This window comes from Trachemys scripta, chromosome 12 (genome assembly GCF_013100865.1).
Source record: "Trachemys scripta elegans isolate TJP31775 chromosome 12, CAS_Tse_1.0, whole genome shotgun sequence".
Lineage (NCBI taxonomy): Eukaryota > Metazoa > Chordata > Testudines > Emydidae > Trachemys > Trachemys scripta.
In genome coordinates, this window is record NC_048309.1 from 19335001 (window position 1) to 19350931 (window position 15931).

The 15931-nt window shown below is 48.8% G+C and overlaps 2 protein-coding genes across 6 annotated transcripts in view; one reads left to right on the plus strand and one right to left on the minus strand.

Annotated features, from left to right (window-relative positions):
- Window positions 1-12230, plus strand: part of PKIG (cAMP-dependent protein kinase inhibitor gamma) — a 40783-nt gene extending 28553 nt beyond the window's left edge. For 2 of the 5 annotated variants that reach the window (XM_034787250.1, XM_034787248.1), the window contains exons 3-4: window positions 9678-9957; window positions 12107-12230. In XM_034787250.1, coding sequence (XP_034643141.1) covers window positions 9810-9957; window positions 12107-12180 — 222 coding nt within the window. In that variant the 5' untranslated portion in view covers window positions 9678-9809 and the 3' untranslated portion in view covers window positions 12181-12230. Of the gene's footprint in view, window positions 1-9677; window positions 9971-12106 lie in introns of all 5 variants that reach the window. The other 3 variants (XM_034787249.1, XM_034787247.1, XM_034787251.1) reach the window with 2 other exon arrangements.
- On the minus strand, window positions 8-15126 carry LOC117886000 (hyphal wall protein 1-like). Its single transcript, XM_034787620.1, has 3 exons — window positions 15114-15126; window positions 14222-14478; window positions 8-56 (listed from the first exon to the last, which is right to left on the minus strand). The coding sequence occupies exons 1-3, from the start codon at window positions 15124-15126 to the stop codon at window positions 24-26; spliced, it is 303 nt and encodes a 100-aa protein (XP_034643511.1). The 3' UTR covers window positions 8-23.
- Window positions 15127-15931: the final 805 nt, after the last annotated feature.

Here is a 15931-nt window from a genome sequence, read left to right on the forward strand (position 1 = left end):
GTCATCTCTTTTGGCCTGACCGGTTAGACAGCATTCAGGGTCTTGCAGGTTGTCGCCTTTAGGAGAAGAAATCAGAGACAGTCAGGTATTTCTTTATGTACACTCTTTGTAAATAAACAGGATTAAATTGCAGCAAGGGAGGTTTAGGTTGGACATTAGGAAAAACTTCCTAACTGTCAGGGTGGTTAAGCACTGGAATAAATTGCCTACGGAGGTTGTGGAATCTCCATCATTGGAGATTTTTATGAGCAGGTTAGACAAACACCGGTCAGAGATGGTCTAGATAATACTTAGTCCTGTCATGAGTGCAAGGGATTGGACTAGATGACCTCTCATGGTCCCTTCCAGTCCTATGATTGCCTCAAAGTCCTATTTCCCTAAACACAGCAGGGATCAAATAGGAGGTTCACAGTTCTAAGTCTCTTTCCAGCCAGCACTCTACCCAAAAAGCTCTCCCTCTTGGCTTTTTCTCAGGGCCATAATCTTTTCCTGTCTGCTTGACTTTCCTGCTGCCTTCTCTGCCTGCTTCTGCTCAGAGACACATCTACCTCCATCAGATAATACACTCTGCCCCCACAGCTCAGTTTCTGCCTAGCTTTGCATATGTTGGCGACCCCTATGGTTTCCGTTGTCTTACTTGAAAAAGGAGCTTAGCTGCTTCTTACTTTTATCCTGATTGAAGGGCAGCCATTACATCCACCAGCTTCAGTGAGGTTTCACACAACTTCCAAAGCTCTGTCCAAGTTGCAGAACTACCAGGCTGGATTCCTCTCCTGCCAAACATCCTGTCACGGGGTGAAGGCTAAGTGCTGCAGGGTTGTTTGAATGGTAATTGCTCTGTAAAAATTCCTGCTTAGCCAGTTCTCCTCAGGATCCAGGGGAGGGTAGTGCAAACCCAGCCATTAAAAGGCAGCTTTTCCAGTCTCATGGGGAGGGAGCCCGTCCTGGAAGGCTTAGCCCACATCATTGGCGGATTTCCTGAACAGCTCATCCTGGTGCCTGCCCGGAGCAGATGAGTTATTCTCCAAAGCTTCCTAGACACTTCCCAAGGGTGAAATTTGCCCTTTGCAGAGGGCCAGCACCAGTCCTAGACATCCAGTTGCACTTTGGCCCTTTGTACAGGGATGAATAGCACCCAGGACACACTTCCACCAGTGGTAGCATCAGCGAGGCTGCAACAATACTGGACCACTGTGGGGAGAATGTCTGAAAACCCTCAATGAGGACTGATACGTAGCCCTAGGTAGCACCCATCCATGGGTGTTAGCTGCTCTTGTCTTGGGCAGAAAGTGGCTCCAGGCTGGGGCAGACAAGATCTGCTGCCTGATAGGACCAGGTCCATCACTGAGCATAGCTCTATTGCTGGGATCCGGAAGGCGAGTTAGACCCGGTGTCCTGGTTCAGTTCCATCTCTGAGTATTAGCTGGTTTTACATTTACTGTGCGGGCTCTGTCAAAGTTAGACTCAGGACTCATAGTTTGTCAGACCACTCTGTTTTATTAGCACAGCGCTCTGCTAATACATTCAGATAATGTGAGCCCCCATGCAAGATTCAAACAGTCTTATTTATACAGATAAAAGGGTGCAAACTAAACAAAGGGACAGAGAGAGCAAAATTGTAAAATTTGCATAGGGCACAATATGCATATCCTGCTTCCTTATTAACTCTTATCGATCTAAGGCTAATGCTTCACCAATTGCCCTTAAGTGGGGCAATTCATTAAGCAGTTAATGTCTGCTTTCCTGCCCCCCTGGCTTGCAGCATTTCTCATTTCTACTTAAAGGTACATACAGCATTCTTTAATTCATTCTATTTCTTTAATATAATTCATTTCACTTTCACAGCTCCCAGACTTTATGCTGAGTTTAGCCATCTCCTAACATCCAGGTGTATCTCCCGCACGTTCTGTTAATAAAATTCATTATTTGTTTGTTCTACTACTCTCCCCCCTCAGCCCTCCCTGTCCCCCATGGGATTGTTTTGTTTGGGAAGGCGCTGGTAGTTACTGTCCTTGGAAGATGTGTCATCCATCCATCCACAACCCCAGAAGAAGGTATGGGGGAAAGGGAATTACCTGCTGAGTTGCTACTCTGACTCAGAGAAGGAGAGAGGGTCAGAGTGGATCAACGTAGCAGAAATTGCCCCATTTCAGCCAGGTCTGTGTACCAAAAGAGACATAGACCACAGGGCAAGAACATTTAACCCTTCATTCACATAAACACTTCAGCAGTGAACTTCAGAGTGCATAGGGTTAAATTCAGCCCTGATGCGAGTGCCTGGAGTCCATGGAGATAGCGGAGGGCTAGTTTCTCTAAGCCAAAGAAGTTGGATGCCCGAAAGAACAGGTGAGTTTGGGCTAAGGGGCTGCAGGTTCTTAGGCTGCTGTTGTATTTAGGAGTGACACTGGCTGAGGCAGAGCAATGAAACTGCTCAAAATGCAGAGGCCGAGTCAGTAAAGGCAGGGAATTATTACTCCAGCTCTGTTGTTTCATGAGTGAGGAAAGATAAGCGCACGCCAGAGCGTGTGTTTGTCAAATCAAGATGATCTCCACAGAGCTGGTGAGTGGAAAAGGTGGAGGTCTTCCCCTCAACTCTCTGCCATTGCAAAGCATCAGCAATGAAGCCAGATTCACAAGCAGGAAATAATGTCTCAGCTCTTCATACGCGAGACTCTCTCACATGTGCCCATGTCCCCTGCTGGATAATGTCATCTCTCCAGAGCTGAAGTGAAGGACTCCTCTGTCCTGGGAAGGTGGAGAGGTTTGTGAGAGGTGTTGAATGCTTAGTCTGAGAATCAGCCAGACTGCTTTGAGCAGGGCCTCTGGTCTTAAATTACCCAGAAGCTGTTTCCACTGGAAAGTCTTCTGCACAGACACTTCCCTTTGACACACTGGTGCATCAGCTGTTTATATCCTATCTTCTAGAACTGGAAGGGACCTTGAAAGGTCATTGAGTCCAGCCCCCTGCCTTTACTAGCAGGACCAAGTATTGATTTTTCCCCAGATCCCCAAGTAGCCCCCCCTCAAGGATTGAACTCACAAACCCTGGGTTTAGCAGGCCAATGCTCAAACCACTGAGCTATCCCTCCCCCTCCAAAAAGAGATGCAGGCAGTGACCCTCCTGGGGTAGTCATAGATATTTCTCGCTCTCAAAAGCCCAGGGATTTCTATGCACTGATGTGGATTTAATAAACTGCTAGACCGCATGCACACTTCCTCATTGAGTTCTTGGCAAAAGTCTGTCTCATTTACAAATTCCCTCCTCCCCCTCGACCTGAAATGAATATTAGAAACAGACAGTAAAAGGTCAGGTTATGATGTGAGACTAGATCCCAATGTTCTTTGGGTTTCTCTAGCGTCACTACATTGTTGATTTCCACATTGGTTTTGGTTCCAATCTCTGCTAGGCAGGGAAGGGAAGTCAGTTCCTTCTTGTGATCGACAGACGTTAAGAGACATTTTTAGTAACTGAAATTTACTCATCTGCACCCGCCCAGAGACACAACATGCACAGTTACTATGCTGCCTGTTGAAAATCAGCTCCTAAGATCAAATGAAGGTGATGTCTCATGGCTCCCCCCGCTTCTCTGTACAGCAACAACTTCCCAATATGAAGAGGGGCTCAGCCTGAGGCTTTTAAAGGGCTAGAACCCATGAAAAGTTTCCAGAGGACTCCCACAGCCTTAACAGATCTCCTGGAAGCTTTCCCCCAATAGGCCGTTCCCAGTCGGATCCCAAGGAGCAAGCCTGCCATGCAATAGAAAATGAACCAAGTGAGCCACCTGCTGGTCAAGGCAGGGCATGGCCAAGGAATCTAGCTCAGGAGAGCCTCATCAACCCAAGCCGACGCTGCCCATGATTTGCACAGTGTCTTCCCCTTTCCCAGAAATGCTCCAAGAGCAAAGTCTCCACACACTGAGCCGTTACTTTTCCAAACCGGCAGGGCATTCCAGCGTACATTATGAAGCATTGCCACAAATAATCAGAACTATTCTGCCAGGCGCATCAATCAACTAATGCTACGTTATCCTGCCATTTTTCTCACCAGCTCCTCGATTTGTGGAATCCAGCCATTCACAACGTGCCATGCAGCCCTCAGTGCAAATAAGTGAGGGTCCATGCTAAGATCAGATTTGTCTTTAGTCTCACATCATGGGCAATTTGTTGAGATCAAGATCCTTCTGTGAAGCCCTCCCGTCCCACCCACAGTGCCAACCCTGCCTCTCCTTCCAGAAACTACTGCGTAGGGCATGTGCACATGGAGAAGTTGTATTGGGAAAGAGCTAAGAAACAAATGGAAATGCAAATGTTTGAATGCACTGTGGGGGTGCTGCATTAGGTTCCCACCTCCATTGGGCTGTTTGCACCTGTCCCTAGATTTTGGACATTCCATGTATTTACCTGCCTTCCTGCTCTCCCACTGCTCTTAGATTTCCCCCCCCCCCCCCCGACACTTTGCAGGTTAGCCCAGGATGCCTGTGTTTGCTTCCCCTCCCCCCTTCAATTTTGGTTTCATCTGCAAATATGGATCAGGGTTGAATTTACACCAAAAGAAATTTGCCTGCCAAGGAAAGAAGTGAAGCTGCTGCAGAGGGGGCAAAACAGCCCTTGGAAACCCTTCAAGAATCCTTGCCTGGGCTGCAATCACTGCTTGAACTATGACAGACGCTTCCCCATCGCAACAGTAGACACTCTGTGCGCACCAAGAGCCATTGGTCTAATGCAGTGGTAGGCAACCTATGGCACGCGTGCCAAAGGCGGCACTCAAGCTGATTTTCAGTGCACTCACACTGCCCGGGTCCTGGCCATCGGTCCGGGGGGCTCTGCATTTTAATTGAATTTTAAATGAAGCTTCTTAAACATTTTAAAAACCTTATTTATTTTACATACAACAATAGTTTAGTTATATATTATAGACTCCTAGAAAGAGACCTTCTAAAAAGGTTAAAATGTATTACTGGCACGTGAAACCTTAAATTAGAGTGAATAAATGAAGACTCAGCACACCACTTCTGAAAGGTTGCCAACCCCAGTCTAATGCATTTGGACTCAGTGCCTTTACTGTGTAACGCCAATACTCCGACTAGGGGCGAGGGCAATAGCTGATCGTGCTTTCCCAGCACCTCCAACTGCTGGAGGTTGAAGAGGTGGAAGGAGAAAGGAAAAGAAAGATGAGAAAAGTGGCAGCTGTGATCCCTTTCCGGGGGAGCAGGAATGTAGCCCATTATTTTTCCTCTCCCTGCCTGGAGCACTGTGTTAGAATCCTGGGAACGCCGCTAGCCAGGGAAATCCTGAATGGCGAGGAAGTGAGGGATCCTGACAGGAATTGACAATCAGTTTTGTGAATAGCTCTTGAATTATGTGGTTTCTTTCCGGTGTTGACCTCCCGCTCCCATCCGACCCTGTTACTAATGCGCTTGTTGCTCTGCCAAGGCTCCTGTGCGATGTTGCACAGGACAGCAGGGCGTTGCACTGTGCACTAATGAGCGAGTCACTGACTTCTGGGGAAGTGTCACTCGCATGGTTGAGGGTAGAAGCTCTTCATAGGTGAGGCCTGCAAACTGATAGCTATCATGGCAGCATGCTAGGGAAAAGGCTAGAACTTATTCTAGCCGGAGGAGGAACTTCCTTCCCCAACTACTGACTAAAGGGAAAGCGATGCTGCTGGCACTGGGGAAACCAGGCAGGAGGTAGAGAATAACCAGAAGCATGAAAACAGTGGTTGCAGAGGCTGCATCGGCTGGAGGAAGGTGACAGTGGGGAGGTTCAGAAAAGTGAGGTAAGTTAAAGAGCATCCTATTTTCTTCTCTCCCTGTAGGTGGGGGAGGCCACCCTTTTGGCCTCAGCTACAAGAGCTCCCCATCGATGCAGTGCCAGTGGTGCAGACCAGTTGCTGGTGCTTTACCAGCATGTTGTCTAGACCTGCTGTGAGCAGGGCGGGATGACAGGAAAGTAAAAACACACAAGTCCAGTCTACACTAGTGTCTCTTCTATTGCTAGCATCAGTGCTGGAGCAAAGGGAGAAGAATTTCAGTCTTCAGCATAAAAGCCACCATAAACATACCGCTCGCCATCTTCCCATAGAGGAGTTTTCCTTGTCTAAGGCGAATTGGGGTTATGAGATTAGCCACTGCACCTCCCGTTATAAGCCATATTCCAGGGCGGGGGCAGTGGCTGTTATTTAAGGAGTAGCAGAAGAGCACATAGTGCTTTAATGAGACAAGATTCTTGCCCTGAGGAGCTTACACCCTAACCTGACACACATGACAATCGCCAAGGGAAAGAGCTGTGGCAATATGACAGTCCCCCTCCCAGCCAGTCCCTCTGCCTGCCAGAGCTGATCACTGAAGTGAGACTTTCATTAGCAAGGATTTCTGTGAAATGCACAGGGAAAGGTCTGAGTGGTCTCATTCCCTTCACTCAATCTCTCCTTCCTCGAGACATCAGTCCTGCACTCCTGACTCCATGCAAGCCAGTGGGAGTTTCTCCTGATCAGGTGACCAGGATGAGGCCCTCCCCAATCTCCTGAGCTGCACTGCGGGCAGTAGCTCACATTTCCTGTTTGGAATATTTGCAGACTCTAGGATTTTGAGAAGCAGATTCCACTGTGAAGTGTGCAAAGGCCCTTCTTCAAATCCAACATCCAGCCACTGAGCCAACCCCAGCACTTCCTAAAACGACATTAACACTCAGAATTACATCAGCAGCTGAAACGTACCAGATTTATAAATATTTCCCATGAGGCTGTTGGGCTGAGCCATCCTTCTAAAACTCAGGATGAAGGAGTATTTAACATTTATCCTCAGTTTCTTCTCCAGCTCTCTATCCAACTCTCCCCACCAACCATCACTTTAGCCTTCTGAGGTCACAGGATAATGATTTTATTTCTCTATGGGCCTGACTCTCAGGTGTGGCTGGCCTGTGTTCAGGGCAGGACCCAAAGAGAAAGGAAAAGTTGGCTTTTATTTATTCTTGGTAGCTCTGCCATTCTTTGTTCAGCCCCTGGAGTCATTTAGAGCAGCGTTAGAGCTCTCCTAACTCACATTGGGTCACCTATGGCCCCAAGCGATGGTTCTAGCACCTGGAAATAGCCAGAGCAGAGAGAGTTTCCTGTCAATCCTTTTCACTGGCCACTCCCCTTCTCAGCTGGCCAGGGCTGCTGAGTTTAAGGCCTTTTGTCAGTGGAGCGGCACAAAGGGGCCGTATCATACTGAAGAAACAGGCCTTGCATTTCCAGAGCTGAGAAAGTCACTGCTGTGGGCCCTTGGAATGAGCTTGGCAGAGCTAACCCCTGCCCTAGAGTACATAGGAGGGGCTCCATTTACTTCAGTGGGGAATTTGGCCCTCAGCAGCTCCTTCAGAGCAGGTCTGTCCATTGTGGCAGCAGACCCTGCTTTGTTTATTACAAGCAATAGGGAGCTGTATGGCTGATGGGTATTTTTCTGCTGGCAGGACACATGGGTTGGAGAGAAGAATATATCTGTACTGCTGAAGGTGAAAGTGCTTTTTGGGGCAGTCAGTTTTTAGCCCTGACTGTGTCCCCTTAAACTCATCAGTCATGAGTGTTGCAGCTGCTTTTCGGCTCACGTGCCCAGGAAATTCTGTTTAATTCCTTTCTGTGGCTGGTGAGATCTGAGAAGGGACAGGAGTAAGCACGCTGCTGCTGCTGCGGCTGCGGCCAAAGGCTCCCCTAGTGGCCTGTTTGCTTTAGAACTCGCTACCCTGCCTAGCAGGCTGGGCAGGGTCCTCTGCATAGGCAGAGATCAGCTCAGTCCCTGAGAGATGGCAGTCCGGGTCCCTTCTGAGCCAGAACGCAGAATAAACAAGACATGAGATGAACGGATTTCACTGCCAAAAAGTGAGTTACCAACAATGAGCAGTTGCATCAGAAGGCAGTTCCTTTTTCTGGATGTCATTTCCTGGCACGGGTCCATCTGAATGTGGCATCTTTGGCAGCTCGAAAATTCAGTGCTGAGCATAGTCTGTGAGGGAACTAAATCATTTTCTGCCTCACACGGAGCTTCACCTTAGGGGCATTTAACCACAAGTCATAGAAACAGGTGGGTGCTGAGGAACTGATTTTTAGCTTAAGTGAGCAAGGCACTGGTAATCAGGACCCCGCTCACAGCATTTGCAGCGTCAGCTAAGTTAAAGCCGTTGCTTTCAGTGGCTCAGAATCAGAGAGAGAAATAACTAATAGTCTCTTACCTGCATGCAGATAAACCAAATAAATGCCTAGTAAGCATGAACAGGAATCAAGAGTGCCAGAGTTCCAGAGCAAAGGCAGAATTCCAAGTGAATTTCACAGCGAGCTCCGTGCTTAAAGACAGTGTGTTTTTTCCATGGTCTCAGAGCCTGACAAAGTCTCTGGACAGGGTGTGCTGTACAAACACTGGCAAGTTACAGTCAACTCAAATGAAAAGGAGCAACTTAAATACAAAGCACACCAGAGAAGGAGCTGGCTCCTGGAGTTATTGACATGGCTGAGAAGATCTGGCCGTTCTAAATAGTTCTCAGAAGCTGAGCACAGAAATAAGCCCCAGAGTCAAATGTCCCAGAAAGATCATGGAAGGTTTGAATTTCACACCTTTAATTCCTTATCGCCCAGCAGTTTAAATGAACACTTCATTATATACATTGCAAAGTGAAACTGACAAACAAATGTCAGCTGAGATCAGTATGGACTCAACGACCTAGCACTGCCCGCTCCAAGGGCCTTTCAGAGGAGATAGAAAGCAGACACCCTGACGATTTGTGGGTCCAAATTCAGCCATGGCATACACAGGCAGAACTCCACTGAGTGCAAGAGCTGATTCTGGCCTAGGATCAAAGATCCCATGACGTTTTTTAGGAACAGAGGAAAGTTAGGGACAGGGTTCGGTAACATTGGAGCTCAAGTCATTAAAACCAAACCAGTTTCCATTCCCTCTGCAGACTCAGGATGAAACCTGCTGTCCTCACATGCCTTGCTCTGACATTAGACCAAATGCTAGCAGGACTTTCTCTTTGCTGCTATCTGTTCCATACCCATCAGAGCAAACACAGCTGAGTCGCAAGTCTTCTGTTGTGTGGTGCGCACAGACAGGTTTTTCAGGTGAAATTCACCCCCAGCATGATGACTGCTGCACACTTCAACCCTATAAGTGGAGCTGAGCAGACGGGGCCATGGGTGAAGCAGCCAGGTGGTGGAGGTGGGGACTCCAGACCTGTTCCAAATAGACTGGTGTGGAAGATAACAGGGCAGCAGCACTGTAGTGAATTTCATCCAAAGGACATCTCTGTGCACAACCCACTGCAGAAGGTCCTCCCCTCCCCCCAGGCGCCACTGACTATCCTTATAAGAATGTAGCTGGAAACAGCAAAGATAAAGCTTTTTCTGCAGAAAAGGGGGCAGCCATGTCTCATTATGTTAACTCCTAAAGGAGAGGGCTAAAAAGGGACAGTCAAGCGCCTCATCTTCTTTGCTTCCAACTGCAGAGAGTGTAATAATGGCCGGACACACAGGGGTGCTGATAAGAGACTGATCTTTATTGTCTGGCCCCACTCACCAGACACAGGTCAGTGTTACTAGAGATGCCCTTTCACACAACAAAGGGTGTTCTCCTGCAAATCTAGTGGCTGGTATTAGATGGCCCAAAGCAAAATTAACCAGAACTGTTTTTTTTTCCATGCCGCAGTTAAACTCCATGTGATCATTAAACCTGAGGAGCTCAGAAGAGGATTTAGCAAGGTTTCTCTGAGGACCCCTCACCTCAGCACTGTCTCTTCCCCACAGGGATTCCTATGCATTTGGAAATGCAAGCGAAGTAATGGAGATTGAGCCCTCGTACACTGACTTTATTTCCTGTGATCGCACTGGGCGGAGGAACGCTATCCACGACATCCAAGGAGACGCAACCTCCATCAGCATGCGGAAGCTGGCAGGCGACATAGGCGAGCTCTCCATTGAAGGAGCAGGTGAGTGTGCAAGGTGAGGAAACTGCCATGGGCACCCCTGAAACATGGCTCCCTAGGCCTAGCCTGAAAGGCCAAGATATTCAACTCCACGCAAATTCAGGGAGTCAGGTGTGACCTGAAAAGCTCACAGTTGGGAAACCCAAGCACATTGAAGAGGAATGGCCCATTCTTGCCTAGTGTCACTGCCTTCTTATTTAATGGGTACGTTTGTCTGAACTTGGACTTCCTGTTGCTGTGAGCTCCTTACAGTGAGTGTGATGGTGATTCTGGTTCTAATTCGTAATGGGTAAAACACGGACATGCTCCTGTCAAAGCTCTTTGTGTAAACCAGTTCAAGCACTGATGTTTCTTCTGCGGGGCATCTAATGGCGAAGGGCACCGGCAGGACAAACTCACCCCCCCGTGCTTTAGAATAATAGGCTCTTTGAAAACCTAAACCATAGTTGTGTTTCTATATTTTTTAATGTAATCTTTCCCCTGCAGCCCATTCTGCTCCTGCTTTCACACATGCTGACCAGCTGGGTGTACTAAGGCCAGGGAGCCTAAAAGTGAAACCCACTCAAAGCAAAGGGAAACTGATTAGTCTACCTGCCTGTTGTGTAAACAGCACAAATGGTGACAGTAAACTTTGTTTGTAACATTCCTTCCATTTTGATCTTCTGAACGTTGATTTGTAACAGGGATAAAAATGTGTTTTCAAACACTTTTTATCCTTTAAGCATGTTACTAGTGGATTCTAATGTGATCCAGCAGCCACAGAGCAAATATATTGGCAGCCAGCTACCAGGAGTTTCAGAAGACATCCAAAAGAACTCACCCTGCTTCCTTGTGTGACCTCATAAGTGCAATGTCCCCCGCTTAGAAAGCGATCATTGCTCTAGCACTGCCCTATCTAAGCATTCCAGTTACGTCATCTCAACCCCCTAAAACCTACTTTCGCACCCAGCCTCCTCCCTCTTTCTAGAATAGCCTTTTGCAGTTTGGTGCATGTTAGAGGTTGCATTCAGCAGCATACAGCCTGCTGCTTTTAGGCCAGTGGTTCTTAAACTTTTGTACTGGTGAACCCTTTCAGATAGCAAACCTCTGAGTGCGACCCCCCCCTTATAAATATATAAAAACGTGTTTTTAATTTAACACCATTATAAATGCTGTATGCAAAGTGGGGTTTGGGGTGGAGGCTGACAGCTCACAACATCCACAAAATAACCTTGCAACCCTCTGAGGGGTCCCGACCCCCAGTTTGAGAACCCATGTTTTAGGCCCAATATCTGGCCCCAATGAAGTCAATGGTGGCTTTGCCACTGACTTCAGTGCGATCAAGATTTAGTCATTATTGGTCACTCCTTTGAATTTGGGCACATGGCTGTGTACATAAAACAGCTGGCTATACAAGCACAGCAGAAGTAGTTTGCTGGTGGTGGTTGGGAGTGAGGGAAGGGGTATAAGCTTCAACCTAACTCATGGCTTCTCTTTTAGGGGAAGTCTCATCAATGCTCCTTTTCATTCATTAGAAAGGAGAAGGGCCTCAGTCTCCTGTAGAGGGGACAGATATACATCATGCTATTTTGGATCATGAAAGAGGGAGGCTAACATTTTGGGGCACTCCATCCCCTCTTCCCGAAATGGCTTCTGGAAACAACATGCTTAACTGAAAACCATGGTAGAAAACCACTCTCATTCCCTCTAGTGAAGTTCCCAAGCTGCAGGAGGCAAGTACAGTGGGATCAGAGCCTACAGCCTGAAGCCCCTTCTACTCTACCAACAGACAGCAAGCAAGAGACAGCCCTGGAGTGGTTTGAAATGGCTGGTCCAAGTCTCTCCTTGAAAATAACCCAGAAGCTTGCAAATTCCATCCACTTCTCCAGGACCTGCTCTGGCATGAGCTTGGGCCACTAAACCCAGCAGGGGGGAGGGGGAGTCTCAGTGCCTGAGCTCCAGCCTGAGTGGGAACGTCTACACTTCTATTTTTAACTCAGTAGGGTGAGCCCCTCATGCCAAATCAGTTGATGTGGGCTCTGAGACTTGCTGCTGTGGGTTTTCTTTTGCAGTGTAGATGTACTCTAAAAGCAGTGGCATTACAGCTGAAGTGAGTAACCTTTTGTTCTCTTAGTTGCAAGTTTAATCCCTCTTTCTTCCTTTCAATTTACAGGAAACCAAGCTGCTGCTTCTGAGAAGGAACCTGAAGCGAGACTTGAGGGGCAAGATGGCACCCCCCCATCATGAGCGCCACAGGAGTGGGTGGGGGAAGGGTGGGAGGAGGAAAGAACTGTAAACACTAAATGGGAATGTTCCATCAAATTTGCTGACAACTGAGAGCCAAACCAGAATAATGAATTCTCCCTTTTAAATGCCTCTGCTGCGACCATTCTGTTCAGATACCTGTAGGAAGCTCATCAGCGAGTAGTACATCCACGGAACTCTGTTCCCATCTAGGAGAACTTAGAAGAACACTGCACTTGTGGTAGTCACATGACCCACTCTCGAAGTGCCTCAGTAGCAATTTTCCTCTAGAGGAAATTTAAAATATACACTTCAGCCTTTACTGTATAAGGTACATTTTTTACTCTGTACATTTAGACTATTTATTTATTTCCTGTTCCCATAGATTAGAGATTTCGGTGCTTCCCTTACTTCACCTTCCTTCTGTATCCAGCTTAGAGGTGAAGGGATATTTAGCGCTGCCTACACAGACACCTGGAGTCATGGGGATCAGCTGGGGAGGGGTGAGGGCAGTTCCTGCTGCACTAATATTGAACACTATTAACCTGTGCTGCTGCTTTTTGGGAATCAGAAAAGCACCAAAGTTCACAGGTGCATGGACAAACTATCTGCAGGCTCAACAGCACCACGCACACACGGGCACCATTTGGGGTCGGAGGGTTTTAAGTTACTGTTGGAAGAAGGGCAGAAGAGGCTTTCTGTGTGTTTTGACAGTTGACAAAATTCAGACTAATTTCTTCCAGCTTCCATACAGCTCCAAGGTATTTCTTTCTGGAAAAGTTTCACACGCTGTCTCTTCGGAGACATTTTTCATGGTAAAAATTGTTTGATAAAACTATAAGCTTGTTGTAATAAAGAACACACAACTCTCAGATAATAAAGTTGAGTGGGGTTTTTTTGTGCGATGGTCTCTTCCCTGCCCCCTTCTATCCCGTGAAATGTGGAATCGCAAACTCATCACACCTCTATGTTGGGAACAGAGGGCAAGGAGCTATTTCAAATGACATCAGTGCTGTCCAGCTTCATATGCTCCCAAGTGCCGCAGCAACTTCCAGCTGAGAGTGGACTGGAAGCCGGGCTCAATAAATGCAAATCAATCCACTAGTTGGACACTGATGTCCTCCTATTTGCTAGAGAGCAGCTGCCCTGGCAGTGGTTATTTGTTGTCTCTAGGATTGTAATTTGAACTTTGGAGCACAGGTCCTTCAGGGTCCAACCTCATACGCTCAGCACGATTAGGCTGGCTCAGGACTTGGCTGAGAGACCAAGGTGCTAGAGAAAATGCTGCTGGTGACGTAAGGTGTTGTAATAGGTCCGTGCCGGGGCTCGACCCTTCTGGACAGGAGGGGAGCCACACCGACTCGCTACTGCTGGGATAAGCAGTCAGTTCAGAAGCTCCGGCCCTCCGGTGCAGGGGCCGAGCAAAACCTTCAGCTAGCTCAGGGCTCAGGCCCTCTGGTGCAGGGACTGAGCAGACAACAGTTCGTTCAAGGCTCAGGCCCTCAGGTGCAGGGGCTAAGCAAGCAAACAGTTCGGGGGCCCAGGCCCTGGGTCAGGGCGGGGCACACACAGTTAAGGCTCAGGCCTTCTGATGCAGGGGCTAAGCGAGCAAACAGTTAAGGAGCCCGGGCCCTGGATCAGGGCAGGGCACACACAGTTATAGCTCCGGCCTTCTGGTGCAAGGGCTGAGCAAGCAACCAGTTCAGGAGCCCAGGCCCTGGATCAGGGTGGGGCACACACAGTTATAGCTCAGGCCCTTGGTTGCAGGGGCTGAGCGAGCAAACAGCTAAGATACGCCTAGGCTCCTACAGCCGAGCGTTGGGTGAGGGGGAAGCCTGCCCCCCGTGAGCGGGGGAGTGGCAGGGGGGAACGCAGGCCCACCCACTCCACTGCGTTCCAGCCCGGGGCCCTAGCAGCGGTTACTGCCGCTGCTGGTCAGTGGGGTATCCAGACCACAACACACTGACATTGGCTCACATTGGTCTGCAGGCTGACCGGGGTCGGCTACCCCAGGGCTACTTCCAGGTTCCCCCTCAGGGCCTACCTCGTTCGTGGCACCGGGCTCGGGCCAGTCTAGCTGCATAGGCTCCTCTTGGCCAGGGCTTGGTGGCAGGTCCGGCAGCTCCGTCGGGAAATCAGGCCAGTTGCACTCGGGCGGCTCCTCCGGGTAACAGCAGGGGTGGAGGGGTTCTGGTGCGGTCTCGCCTTCAGGGTTAGTGTGGGGGGATTCCCAGGGTTCCTCCCAGCAACGGGAGCGGACGGGCTCCGGCGGCTCCTCCTCGTAGCGGGCCCGGGGTAGCTCTGGCCAGTTAAGGCCCTGGCCTCGGAGGTCTCCCGGCCGCACGTCTGCTCCCTGTGGTGGCTGGCAGCTAACTGAGCTCCGGCGGCCTGCCTTTATACTTCCTGTCCCGCCCCTTGACTTCCGGGGGGCGGGAACAGGCGGCAGTGGCTCCACGCACTCCGGTGCCTGCACGGCTGCTCCCTCTTCTGGGCAGGAGGGGAGCCACACCAACTTACTACAAGGAGCTGTAATCACTGGGCCACACTAACCCACAATGGCATTTCTCCCATGCTATGTAGACCGTGGCACTAGCACTAAAGCAGCTGTAAAGAGTGTAACTAGGCTGAGGCAGAAAGGGAGAGAGAAACATTCTCACATGGTGACCCAACACCAAAATCTCCTTCTTGGCAACAAGAAAATTAGAGGAGAACTTAATGTTACGAGTTGAAATTTTATCAAACCAAACAAGGCCATAAACGAGGTCGGAACGTGCTGCCAGACAGAGCAGGAAACCTCCAAGGAGCCCAAGAAAGGAGATGGCTGTGGAGCCAGGATAGAGACATTTATGGCTCTGAAGCCCCTAGGAAACAAGGATTTGGCAGCTAGACAGAAGCTGTATCCGTTGTTTTTTTTCTTTGACAATCCAACAACCAACTTCTCTGGATCATGCTGCCAACTTTGCTCCAAGATGGCATGTAAGAGCCTTCTTTTGTTCCCATTGAAGTCAGCGGCAAACTGGCCACATTCACAGTGACTCCAGTAAAAGCAGAGTTGGGCTTTAAATCTCCAAGTCTCCTGTTCTCTAAAGCTCTGGCTGAGTAGAATCCATGTCTCACCCAGTCTCCCCCATGCTCACAAGAAGGGAGCACCCAGGCAGAACAGAGGACAGAATAATACACATCTATAAACTCAAGCACTGCAAGGGATGGGCAAATCTTAGGTCTCTCAGCTCATAGAGTGTGCCTTCAAGTTTTCTTTTTAGCCAAAATCAGCAGTTTGCAAACTACAATTGGACAGGAAAGACAGGGGGCATCAGGTTTCCCCTGTGAGTAAAAGACCCATGTCAGCTGCCATCACCAATTGTGCTGAAAGAACAAGCAGATATTATTCAGTAACATCCTGGCTTTCAGAGATGCTGGGCCCACAGAGCTCCCACTGACTTCAATGGGAAGTGCAAGTGAAACTCTGACACGGACACATAGTGGTGGAAGACCCTTGCAAAAGCAGGCCTCCAAAAGTGAGCTGACACTAGGATCTAACTGGCCGCAGAGGGAACAGTTCCAAGTTCAGCTTTGCCTCACAGCTCTGATTNACCCACTCCTTTGTTCCTATGACATGTATAGATGGGTGAAATCAAGGCCAATTCTTACACAACATACCAAAGGGGCCTCCAGCAATTAATGAGCTGGATGTTCTTGATGCACCTTCTGAATATTTATCTTGGCTGCATCGCAGAACCTATTGCCAGTTCAG